This window comes from Solanum lycopersicum, chromosome 8 (genome assembly GCF_036512215.1).
Source record: "Solanum lycopersicum chromosome 8, SLM_r2.1".
In the NCBI taxonomy this organism is placed as follows: Eukaryota; Viridiplantae; Streptophyta; class Magnoliopsida; order Solanales; family Solanaceae; genus Solanum; species Solanum lycopersicum.
Window position 1 is genome coordinate 60,928,229 of NC_090807.1, and position 14,011 is coordinate 60,942,239.

At 33.6% G+C, this 14,011-nt stretch overlaps 1 protein-coding gene and 1 pseudogene across 1 annotated transcript; one reads left to right on the top strand and one right to left on the bottom strand.

Annotated features, from left to right (window-relative positions):
• Nucleotides 1–4,769: 4,769 nt before the first annotated feature.
• On the bottom strand, nucleotides 4,770–7,843 carry LOC101252914 (polyphenol oxidase E, chloroplastic-like; annotated as a pseudogene).
• Nucleotides 7,844–12,079: 4,236 nt separating this feature from the next.
• Nucleotides 12,080–13,220, top strand: LOC138338067 (uncharacterized). Its single transcript, XM_069288537.1, has 2 exons — nucleotides 12,080–12,547; nucleotides 12,633–13,220. Exons 1-2 carry the CDS (start codon nucleotides 12,080–12,082, stop codon nucleotides 13,218–13,220), a joined length of 1,056 nt encoding a protein of 351 aa, XP_069144638.1.
• Nucleotides 13,221–14,011: the final 791 nt, after the last annotated feature.

Consider the following 14,011-nt stretch of genomic DNA (forward strand, 5'->3'; position numbering starts at 1 on the left):
TGAATACCTTGGTATTACCAAGATTGTCTCAGACCAGAAATATGTTGGAGAAATTATCAACTTTATCTTCTGGCCTATATTATGCAAAAATAAGTACGATTGAAGCACACTCTATCGTAAACCAGAAGTTTACTGACTTAAAGACTTTTGTGCTTTGGCATGACTGAATAGGTCATCCTAGATCAATAATGATAAGACGAATCATTGAAAACTCAAATGGACATCCATTAAAGAACCTGGAGATTCTTACAAATGATGAGTTTTCATGTGCTGCTTGTTGCAAAGGCAAATTGATTACTAGGTCATCACCAATGAAGGTTAACATTGAATCCCCTCAATTTTTAGAATGAATACATGGGGATATTTGTGGACCTATTCACCCATATAGTGGGTCGTTTAGATATTTTATGGTCCTAATAGACGCATCTTCAAGATGGTCTCATGTGTTCCCTTATCATCTCGCAACCTGGCGTTTGCAAAATTATTGGTGCAAATAATACGATTAAGAGCGTAATTTCCAGGTTATCCCATTAAGACAATTCGCCTCGATAATGCTGGCGAATTTTCATCCCAAGCTTTTGATGATTATTGCGTATCGGTAGGGATAAAAGTTGAACATCCTGTAGCTCGTGTTCATACTCAAAATGACCTTGCTGAGTCATTTATTAAGCGCTTACAATTGATAGCAAGACCTCTACTTATGAAAAGTGAGTTGCCTACTACTGTTTGGGGTCATGCTATCTTACATACAACATCACTTGTTCGTCTCATACCGACTCATTATAATAAATACTCCCCATCACAATTAGTGTTTGGTCATGAACCAAATATTGCTCATCTTCGAATTTTTGGATGTGCTGCATATATGCCTGTAGCACCACCTCAGTGCACCAAGATGGGCCCTCAAAGAAGGTTAGGCATATATGTTGGATTTGATTCACCCTCCATAATTCGCTACCTTGAGCCATTGACGGGAGATTTATTCACTGCAAGATTTGCAAATTGTCGATTTGATGAAACAAATTTTCCGCAATTAGGGGGAGAGAAAAAGAAACTTAAAAGTGAAATTGCATGGAAAGTTTCATCATTATCTCATTTTGATCCACGCTCCTCTGTGTGTGAGCAAGAGGTCTAGAAGATCATCCATTTGCAAAACATAACAAATCAAATGCCAGACGCATTTACTGATTCAAAAAGGATAATAAAGTCGCATATTCTTGCAATTAATGTGCATATCCGAATCGACGTCCCAAAAGGACCATCTACAAGTGTCATAGCTTCTGAATCACAAATACGCCTGAAGCGTGGTAGACCATTGGGTTCAAAAGATAAAAGTCCTAGAAAAAGAAGTACAAAAAATGACACTACAAAAGAATCTCACGAAGAAATTCAAGATCTGATTAATCCTGATATTCCTGAAGAGATTAGTGAACCCGAGACTCAAGTAAATGAAGAACTCTCAATAAGTTCTACAGGTGATGAGATAAGTTTAGATAGATCAAAAATCATAGTGGATAATGTTTTCGCATATGATGTTGCACTTAACATTATGAAAGGAAATGAGGATCTTGAACCTCTATCTATCGAAGAATGTCGACAAAGATGTGATTGGCCAAAATGGCAAGAAGCAATTCAATCAGAATTAAATTCACTTGCTAAGCGTGAGGTTTTTGGACCAGTAGTCCAAACGCCTAGTAATGTTAATTCAATTGGCTATAAATGGGTCTTTGTACGAAAAAGAAATGATAAAAATGAGATTTTAAGATACAAGGCACGCCTTGTTGCACAAAGATTCTCTCAACGACCCGGTGTCGACTATGAAGAAACATATTCACCTGTTATGGATGCAATAACTTTTCGATATCTCATCGGCTTAGCTGTACATGAAAATCTTGAAATTCATCTAATGGATGTGGTTACAGCTTACCTTTACGGTTCACTTGATAATGAAATTTATATGAAAGTTCTGGAAGGACTTAAAATGCCTGAAGCATATAAATCTCGGGAAATGTATTCAATCAGATTACAAAAGTCATTATATGGCTTAAAACAATCAGGGCGCATGTGGTATAATCGCCTTAGTGAGTACTTGATAAAACAAGGTTATATAAACGATGCCATTTGTCCTTGTATATTTATTAAGAAAACAACATTGGGGTTTGTTATTCGTGCTGTTTATGTTGATGACATTAATCTCATTGGAACTCCAAAAGAGGTTCAAAAGGCAATTGAATATCTAAAGAAAAAATTTGAGATGAAAGACCTTGGAAAGACAAAAATTTGTCTTGGACTACAAATAGAATATTTATTAGACGGGGTCTTTATCCATCAATCTTCCTATACTGAGAAAATCTTGAAACGATTTTACATGGACAAAGCACATCCATTAAGTACTCCAATGGTTGTCCGATCACTTGAAGTGAGTAAGGATCCACTCCGACCTCAAGAAGAAAATAAGGAACCTCTTGGTCCAGAAGTATTCCACTGAGTAATTCCTTGCTCACATTGCATATGAGCCAAGAGATAACAACTGCATTGCATCGATCCCAAGTTTTCCTCAAATCTCCTTCAAAATTGATTCGCAGAATAGATCCATCAACAAATCCCAGTTTATTCCTCCCAAGCAATGCAATTTCCATAGCTCGACTCCAAAGTGTATAATTCTCCATCCCTGTCAATTGAATCCCAATTAACAATACCCCTGGCACATCAGATGAACTCAAATACAGGGGATGATTGTGATCAATTGTCACAATGTTACCATTAATGGTTTCCCCTTGAGATCTGTCACCCGATCCTCCAGATTGCTCCTCGATTGCCATAATCAAGCAGATCTAAGCAAAAACTTGATTCTGCAAACTCTTAAAATTGTCCTCCCAGCTCTGATACCATGTAAAGTTCAAGAGAATCTGAATAACTAAATGATGAACAGTAACAATGTAGTAGAAGAATGAAGAAGATGAAGAATGAAGAAGAAGAATATGCTTCACGTTAAACAGTAGAAGCTTCCAGAAATTTTCTATACAACTCACACCTTTGTTATGACTACTACACTTATATTTATAGAAGTAAAATATGTCTAACTAATTGACTAACAACTTCTAACTAACTATTACTGCTAATCATTAATTTAACTAACTCTGTTAACACTAACTATACTCTAACTGACAGCTGTACATTTTACTAATTGTTCAACATAAAATATATTGTAATAAAATAAAACGCTATAGAGTAGAAGGGGTAGGCAATGGGGTGGAAGCGGTCAAGAGCGTTTTTTTTTATTATTATTCGTATAACATAATTATAGATAAATTTTATCATGAATATCTCAAACGACTATATTTTTTTTTTAATCATCTGCACATAATAATAGATTCTATGTTGAATATCTCAAGCTTACTGACTATGTTTTTTTATCATCCATACATTACATTAGATAATATAAACTCTATCTTGAATATCTCAAATGTTTGTTCTTTATCACGTTTATGTTGTTTATGTAACTTTATGATTATTTTAGTCCATGTGGGCCCCAAACAGTGGATGAGTTGTATCACTTGTGCAACTCATCACTTGGCCAATAATAAGCCAAAGATGTACATCACTTGGCCAATAATGGCCAAAGTGATACATATACTTATGGCTATAAATAGCCATTATATACAATTTTATGAAATATATTACTTCCTAAATTTTTCTTCTTTTAGTATATTAATTTTAGTAAGTTCTTTTATAACACCTCTGAACATTTCAGTAAATGCACGTGAACTAGTTATCCGATATTACTCTCTTTACTTGTCACTTATTTTTAAGATAAAATTTTATTTTTATATATTATTTTTTGATATATAATTATTTCTTTTCAGTTATTTTTAATATGAAAAATTATTTTTAATATTATGTTTCAAAATCGAATATTAAACATTAATTAATAGGGTAGGTAATGTGATAAAATACTTGCATCAAATTCTTTGCAAACAAGTTTCTTTAAATGACAAAAATAACGAGCACTGATGACAAGTCCCATCCACAAGGGACCAGTTCAAAGAAGTAGACACATAATTTCCTTACTAGAAAACATTTCTAAATTGAATGTGAATTATTAATTTCGATTTTCTATTAACTGAACTTAATACATCATTGATTTTGTAATGTGTAAAAAATATATTTTCAAATTTATGTCAAATTAAGTATTTGATAAATCAGAAAAAAAAATGTTTTAAATGGAAGCAAAATCAGTTATTTTATTGTTGAAATAAGCTAAAAATTTCTATTTTTTAAAAAAAACATAAGCAAAAACAAAAAAATATTTTTCTCAAGACTAAAATATTCTTTTTATATATACATAATTATTAATATATTTCTTATTAATTAATTAGCATATTTCATAAGTTAGGTGTTAAATTTTATTTAAGAATTTTGTTTTTTTATTTTATATAATAAATTTTAAAATTTATTTTACGTTTATATACTATTATTTTATATATTATACATTATTTTACGATTCTAAAGAATTAGAAAAAGGTAACAACAATACTTTCACAAGATTAGAAAAAAAATAATTAACAAGTAAAGATTCGAGTCTTGCAAAAAAAGTATATTATTGATTGAAAAATTAAAATATACATTTTAATTTTATAAAAATAAAAATTAACTTTTTATAATAGATATTTAAACTAGTTTCTCTCTATAAAAATAATTTTTAAATATTTGTAGTACACAAATAATTGTCCTTTTTTGTAATTTAACTCTCAAAGTACTTTTTTAAAAAGATATGTATGTTAAATGCAATTTGCTTTTCAAATGAATTAGTCAAACACAATACATGTTGCTCTGTATTGATTCTTACTTGTGTTTTTTCTTCATTTTCCTTTTGTGGAGTATATCTAGCATTCCAGTGACTTCGACTCGCCCTCAGCTCTAACCAGTCTCCAGCAAATCAGATTTCAGAGTGAGCTATTCCTTCTAACTCGTATTGGATTCTCACGATCATGGTATGTCCGTAGTTTTCGGATACAAACAACTTTATTTATTTATTTTGATATATTTGATACTCTTAGACTTATATTTGAGGATTAGATGTTTCTATGCGATAACTTTCAGGTTCGCAATAAACTTTAGAGAGGATTTTTATTTCTTACTTTAACAAAGTTTGACTTTCGCATTATGATTATATTTCTAAGTTGAACAGCTAAATATTGATAGACTCAATTTAATACCTATCGTTTGATGGATACCCATCGCGAGATCATAAACAAGTCCTCAAGAAAAAGTACCAAAGTCTCTCTAAATTATATATCCCTTAAATGATATTTTGACAAAGTTAACATAAGGGATAAATCTGATTGCGAGCTCTATAGTGACTCTGCTTGCTCAATGTTAAGATAATATATTTTTTTCCAGTTGTTTTATTTATCCAACTTATATTGCAGCGTTTTTAGTTATTCATTTTATACTTGGCATGATTCTTAAAAGATATTAATAATGACGAGAGATACAAACGTTATACCGTAATATAAAGAAAATGATTTAGAACATAAACAAATAATTATTTTTGTCTTAATATATAAAACAAGTGTAAATTATACGCCCTCTGTCTCATATTACATGTCATATTTTTATTTGCACTTGCATTAAGAAATGATGTAATTTCATCTTTGTATCCTTATTTGATGTTTTCTTAAGTCAACTTTATTATAAATGATGAGTACATTTTTAAGATTAATGTATCAAGGGTATAATAGGCAAAATATGATAGTTTATGCATAAATTTTATAAAACAACAAGTATTATAATCCAACTATTCATTGGAAGAAATAACATATGAAATGAGACGGAGGGAGTAGTTTTGAAATATTAGACGAGCAAATAAAGGTATTATAATTCCATCATTTCGCATTATTGTTGTTGTATTGTTCACATGCATGGGATGTCTTACTTTCTATAGTTTTGTATTATTACCAAATGAAAGATAAATTTTTATTAAAAATGAAAAGATTACACATACATTGAAGGTAATTTAACTCTCGAGAAATTCAATAGCCACACTTTGGATGGAGATTGCACCTCCACCCTTTGTAGGCACGACAGTGACGGTAATGATATCATCGTCTTCCAGTCAACAGTCCTCCAAAGATTCTGTAATGTCTAGCTGAAACGTCTCACCATTATCCATTTTTTTGTTATTATTATGTGCATGATTATGGGGCAAGTTGACATAGGTCCCCGCGAACTCCACCTTATCAAGTTCATCTGCATTCACATTGTCATCCTCGTTTAGGAAGACATCAAATCTTACATATTTGCTACTATCATACTTCAAACCCTTGAATATTAACACCTCTTCTTTTTCGATTTTATCCTCTTGACTCCTTGACGTCTTTGGCCTTTTGATGCAAAAGGAAATTGGTTTGTGGAGGTTGGTAATTGGGAATACGTTGTTTTCTGGATCAAATTTTGTTGAATCCACTTTTCCTTCTCTTCCCTTTCTTGTTGGCCTACAATTAATCCATGGGATGTCTGCTGGTGCGTAATCATAACCCATCTTCCTTGTATCCAAGCAGTCTCCGACTCTCACACGGTAAGGCTTTTCGTCTTCGTCGTAGAAGAAGAATTCTGAGTTTAACCAATCTTCTTCTTTGATATCTCTTTTTTTCCCGCCTAATCCTTTCCATATATTCCACATACGATCGACATTGGCATGATGGCTATAGAAAACCGGGTCTAAACCGGCTGAGTAGAAATTACCCATATCCTCACCAAAGGACGTTTTACCATCCTCCAAAGCCGTGCCACTGACAGCATGTGGACGGGAGTATGAGGCATTTTTTCAATAGTTCCGGCATCCTTGGTATTATTAGTCCCAAGAAGGTAACGACCACCGAAGAATTGCAAAGGGCATGCAGCATTAGTGATCATGGCACGGTACACCGAAGTTAAGTTGTTAGTCACCGTTTGTTCAACATCAGTGGAAACTTCTTCATCTCCGCCAAATCTAAAATCGATGATGGTTCCATTACGGACGTGGGAATTACGTCTTGGATCATAAAGGGAAGTATTTCTACGATCAAACATGGGAGGTAATCGCATACCATCCGGATGATCCCAATTCCAATAGGGTAAAGCGAAAGTTGGATCATCGATCAGTTTACCCAATATTCTCTCGTAGAAGTACAAGTACCATCTATGAAATGGAAAGAAAAGCCAATTGAAATGAACTTGTAAAACATCATCACCAAATTTATAAGCACCGTTGCAATAAGCACAATGGATGTTAGCTTGTTGCTTGAATGAACGAGGATCCTTTTCATTCAGATCCATCATTCTTCGAGTCGCCAATTGGTACTTTGCAATATATTCTTGTTGGGCACGAGGACGTCTACGAAGTTTGGACATAGGTGGAAACTTATAATAGGGAATGTTGTTCCATTCAGCTGGTGTAGGAGGGCAACAACTATAATCTACTTCTATACTACCCTCTTTCAAGGCTTTACCACAAGATTTCAGATTAGGTATCGGTATAGGAGCAGCATAGGCTAAGGGTGCTAGATTGGAAGCACCATAAAGCCCTCCTAAACCAACAAGCACATTTCTCCTTGCAACGTTTTTCTCATGATCATCACCATTGTTTTGGTTGGCATTATCATTACTGCATGACACATGGAAATTTTATTATTACGACGACAAGGTTTTGCAAAGAAACACGAGGGTTTAGAAAGAATGAAGACTTTGCTACTTTGCTCACCAAGACTTAAACACATAGAATTACTCCAAAAAGAAGAAGACATTATTGAGATGAGTGATAATTGTTCTCATTCCTATCATCTATATATATACCAATACAAGTGACTAAAATAATCATAAAGTTACATAAACAACATAAACGTGATAAAGAACAAACATTTGAGATTAGGGGTGGGCATTCGGTATTTCGGTTCGGTTCGGTTTTTTTTTCGGTTTTTTCGGTTTTCGGTTTTTTAAAATTACGTACCGAATACCGAACCGAAATATTTCGGTTCGGTTCGGTTTTTATTAATTCGGTTCGGTTTTTTATTTCGGTTTTTTAATGGGCCTGTTTAGTGGGCTTTTTAAAATTTTAAATTTTACAATTTTTTGTTTGATTTTTCAACTTAATGGGCTAAAAAGTAAAAATAGACAATAAATCAAAGAAGTGCATTACTAATTTACTACCAAATTTCAATATATCAATTATCAATGATTCAAATCTTCAATATGTCATTAGGCATTAACACCGCAAATTTTAAATTCACAATGACACTAAAACAAAAGTTGCATTGTAGTCTTTGTAGATTTGTAGTTAATAACTTAATGTCTTCACAAATACAACATATTAAGAATCTAACAAGTAACAATAAAGTCTCTCATTAACTCATAATAAACAATAATAAGCAACAAACAATGTTGACTTTCATGAGATTACTTTCAACAATAACAAACAACAATAATGAGTTTCTTGACTTTCTTCCATGAGATCGCTTTCAACTTTCAAGTGTCACGTGCCAACAAAATTATTTCTTCATTGTCTTGACCCTTGACACCTTTTAAGATAAAATCAAATATTAGAAACTTAGAATACTACTTTTAAGATTAAAAAATGATATGATTAAATAAATGATGTATTAAACTCACCGCTTGCAAGTCAATCATAGATCAACAATGGAAGAGCTTCTTCCACTATTTGCCATCTCTACAATTAATAAAAAGAAACATGTCATACAAGATACAACACAATAAGTATTTTATTTTTTCCATAAATAAATAAAAAATAAAAAGTCTTACCAAGTTCAATTTTTTCAAGAAACTCCAAACTTTCTTCAACACAAATAGGCTTGGTTTCTTGTCTAAGCCAATCTTGGACACAAATAAGACATTGCACACATTTGGGAGTCAATGAACTTCTAAAGGGATCTAGAATTCAACCACCGGTGCTAAATGCACATTCCGATGCCACACTCGACATAGGAATAGCCAATACATCTCGAGCCAACTGTGAAAGTACTGGAAATCTAGGAGAATTAACTTTCCACCAACTCAAAATAACAAAATCTTCAGATTCAGGTTCTTGGTCTTCAAGAAGATATTTATCCAACTCAGATTTCACACCTAAACTTCCAGAATCATTCTTTTGTTTCTTCATGTGCAACTTAGTTCTCAAAGAATTTTTGGACATATTTTGAGAAATACCACTACCAGAAGAATCAGATGAGTCAGATGAAGATGGTTGACTTTTGGAACCTTTTCCATACTTACTTACATATATCGCAAACAAATCCCTCAAGTAAGCCTCTACTTTCGTATTCACTACATTTCCCGTTTCTTCCCCAAGTAATTCTTCAAGAGCAAAACTAACATAGACAAATTTATTGCGAGGATACAAAACAGAAGCAATAAAAATCATTTTGTTCATTTTTTCAGGAGTCCCCCAATATTTCTTGAATTTTTCTTTCATTCCCAAAGCCATTTATTCAAATCAAGGTCATCACTTGCTACACATAATTTCAAATAAGCATCAAGTTCACATATATCTTCAAAATGAACATTACAAGTAACATACCGTGAACCTGAAACTTTCAAAGTGAGTTCATAAAATTTTTCAAGAAACTTTGTGACATTCCTCACATTAGCCCAATCTTCATATTGAATTGACCCTGCGATACTTCCATCTTCACAAACATCAGTAGCAAGAAAAGAATGAAAATTACCATCATAAAGATCAAACCTCTCAAAAGCCTTCTCAAACTTTTCTGCTGTGTCTAACATCAAATAGGTGGAATTCCACCTAGTAGGCACATCTAAAGACAACATCTTATCACATTCTATCTTTTGCATTTCAACACATTTCAAGAAATTTCTTGCCCTTGAAGAAGATGATCTAACATATTTCACCATTTGTCTCACCTTTTTGATAGAAGGACCAATTTCTTTCAAACCATCTTGCACAATTAGATTAAGTATGTGAGCCATACATCTCACATGGAGATGTTTACCTTCCATCAAATTAGTTCCCCACATATCTAATTTTTTGGACAACTCTAAAACTGCCACATCATTTGAAGAAGCATTATCAACCATAACAGTAAAAACGTTATCCAACTTCCAATCAAGTAAACAATTACTAATAGACTCAGCCAAATGCTCACCTTTATGACTAGTGATAGGAAAAAAATTAAATATTCTTTTATGAAGCACCCAATCCCTATCAATAAAGTGAGCAGTCAAACACATATAATTGATTCTTTGCACTGAAGTCCATGTGTCTGTTGTGAGACAAATTCTTGGTTGTATTTCTCTTAAAGATTGTTTCAAATTTATTCTCAATTCACCATAAACTTCATAACAATCCCTTGTTATGGTTCTACGAGAAGGAATATGAAACAAAGGCTGGACTTTACTCATAAACTTCTTAAAGCCTTCTTTTTCAACAAAACTAAAAGGTAGTTCATCCAAAATAATCATCTCAACTAAAGCTCTCCTACATACCTCTTGCTCAAATTTCCAAGTCTCTAAATTGTTATTTTGAATATTTAATAATTTTTGAATACCGGGTGCAACAGTCGGAGGTTTATACACTTTACACCGATAAGTCAAATGTTGTTTTAGTCCACTTGTTCCATTTCTTGTTGTATTGGCAGCATAATATTGTTTACAATGTAAGCACTTTGCTTTAACTAATACACCATTTTCAAAAACCTTTTCAAAGTGTTGCCAAACAAGAGACCTAGGATCCATTTCTTTTCTTTTTTTTGTTATTTCTGTACCAATCAACAAATCATTGCTATTAGTAGGTGTATTATCCGTAGAATCAGCCATACTTATTCGACTTTGATCAGCTACACCCATATTTAATTCTGTTTGTTCAGCCATCTATATATATAAAAAAATCATAATAAATTCCCAATAGGCAATAACTATTAACTAGTAATAAAAATAAAATCAGATAAAAAAAATCAAAAAACTGAAATTACGATTTACATACCTGCACCTGGGTTGGCTGTTGGCTGGCTGCTGCTGACCTGCTGTCGCCGGCGGCTGGATGCGGCTGACCTGCTACCTGCTGTCGCGGCTCGCGGGCGGCTGCTGAGTGCTGACCTGCTGGCTGCTGCGGCTGGCTGCTACTGCTGCTGCTCGACGGCTGCTACTGCTGCAGCTGGCTGCTGCTCGACGAGGACGGCGGCTAAAGAGTGAAGAAAAGAGGATGACGTTGAAGAGAGAGGAAGAGGATGAAGTTGAAGAGAGAGGATGAAGTTGAAGAGAGAGGAAGAGGATGAAGTTGAAGAGAGAGGATGAAGTTGAAGAAGACAAGAAGTTGTGCAGTTGTGCTGACTGCTGAAGTGAAGAGTGAAGAGGATTAGGGTATTAGGGATTTAGAGTTTTTTATTTTTTTAAAAAAAATTATTTAATATTAATAATTATTAAATATAATATAATTTATAAATTAAAATAATAATAGAGTTTATATTATCTAATGTAATGTATGGATGATAAAAAAACATAGTCAGTAAGCTTGAGATATTCAACATAGAATCTATTATTATGTGCAGATGATTTAAAAAAAAAATATAGTCATTTGAGATATTCATGATAAAATTTATCTATAATTATGTTATACGAATAATAAAAAAAAAACGCTCTTGACCGCTTCCACCCCATTGCCTACCCCTTCTACTCTATAGCGTTTTATTTTATTACAATACATTTTATGTTGAACAATTAGTAAAATGTACAGCTGTCAGTTAGAGTATAGTTAGTGTTAACAGAGTTAGTTAAATTAATGATTAGCAGTAATAGTTAGTTAGAAGTTGTTAGTCAATTAGTTAGACATATCTTACTTCTATAAATATAAGTGTAGTAGTCATAACAAAGGTGTGAGTTGTATAGAAAATTTCTGGAAGCTTCTACTGTTTAACGTGAAGCATATTCTTCTTCTTCATTCTTCTTCTACATTGTTACTGTTCATCATTTAGTTATTCAGATTCTCTTGAACTTTACATGGTATCAGAGCTGGGAGGACAATTTTAAGAGTTTGCAGAATCAAGTTTTTGCTTAGATCTGCTTGATTATGGCAATCGAGGAGCAATCTGGAGGATTGGGTGACAGATCTCAAGGGGAAACCATTAATGGTAACATTGTGACAATTGATCACAATCATCCCCTGTATTTGAGTTCATCTGATGTGCCAGGGGCATTGTTAATTGGGATTCAATTGACAGGGATGGAGAATTATACACTTTGGAGTCGAGCTATGGAAATTGCATTGCTTGGGAGGAATAAACTGGGATTTGTTGATGGGTCTATTCTGCGAATCAATTTTGAAGGAGATTTGAGGAAAACTTGGGATCGATGCAATGCAGTTGTTATCTCTTGGCTCATATGCAATGTGAGCAAGGAATTACTCAGTGGAATACTGTATTCAACCAGTGCATATCAGGTATGGCTTGATATCAAGGAGCGTTTTGATAAAATAAATGGATTTAGGCTTTATCAGTTGCACAGGAGCATTTTCACTCTTACACAAGGAGTTTTAACAGTATCTGCCTATTTTACGAAATTAAAAAAACTTGTGGGATGAATATGATTCTATTTTACCCCCACCAAGTTGTGATTGTTCTAAGGCCAAGGAGTATGTGGAGCAGATGCAATATCAACGTTTACTTCAGTTTCTAATGGGGCTGAATGATAACTATTCACAAGCTAGGGGTCAGATTCTCATGATGAATATTTTGCCCACTGTAAATCAAGTCTATGCATTAGTGATGCAGGATGAAAGCCAGAAAGGAATTGCAGGAACTGTTAATGAAAGAATGGAGTCTTTAGCACTGTACACAGCTAGAAATAATAGGAATCAACAGTTCAATAACATTCCTAGGAAGAACTATCAATCTCTATATTGTGATTTCTGTAACATGGAGGGGCATATTAAGACTGATTGCAACAAATTGAAGAAATGTGATCATTGTCATGCAACTGGACATGTGAAGGGAAATTGCTATCAGTTAATTGGTTATCCTGAAAATTTTAAAGGAAAAAAAAGGGTGGATACAGTGTTTGCAGGAGGAACTCTATATCCACATCAGTCGACTACTGAAGGTGGTGATTCTACATCATCTTCTATGCAGGAGCAGCAAATCAAGACAGGATATATGACTGCACAGGAACATATGTACAATGGTCAGGGCACACAAGAACAAGTGTTATTGTAGTTGTTGCATAAGACTTCACCAGAACAAATTCATAGTATGATTGATGTCTTGAAGAATTCCACTAGCTCAATGGACTCTCACCACAGTGTTAACATGGCAGGTATTGATAATAGTAATTCTAGTTACTATTTGAAATGGATTATAGACACAGGTGCAACAGATCACATGATAAGAAATTCCAATCATTTACATGTTGGGAAGGTGATGAAACATGCAGGGAATGTCCAATTACCCACAGGAGAGTCAGCCACAGTTACACATATTGGAAGTATTCAACTTAATGAGACTGAAATGATCAATGGTGTTCTGTGTATACCATCTTTTAAGTTTAACCTTTTGTCTGTACACAAGCTGACAAAGGAATTAAACTGTTCTGTTTCTTTCTTTCCCACCTACTGTGTATTTCAGGATCTCTTGTCTGGGAAGGTCAAGGGGATTGGTGAAGTTGAGGATGGACTATATGTGATGAAATAGAACAAGATTATAACATTGTCTGCAGTTAGGAGAGTAGATGAAGATCCAGCACTTTGGCATCAAAGACTAGGACATGTTCCTATGGGTGTTATTAAGAGAATAAAAGAATTCAGAACTCTAGATAATTTTGCTATTGATCAGTGTATTATCTGTCCTCAAGCTAGACAAACTAGAGTTCCATTTCCTGTTAGTAATACTAAGGTTGATGATGTATTTGATTTAGTGCATATGGATGTGTGGGGACCATACAAGATTGCTACATACAATGGGATGAGGTATTTCCTTACTCTAGTTGATGATAAGTCTAGATGGACATG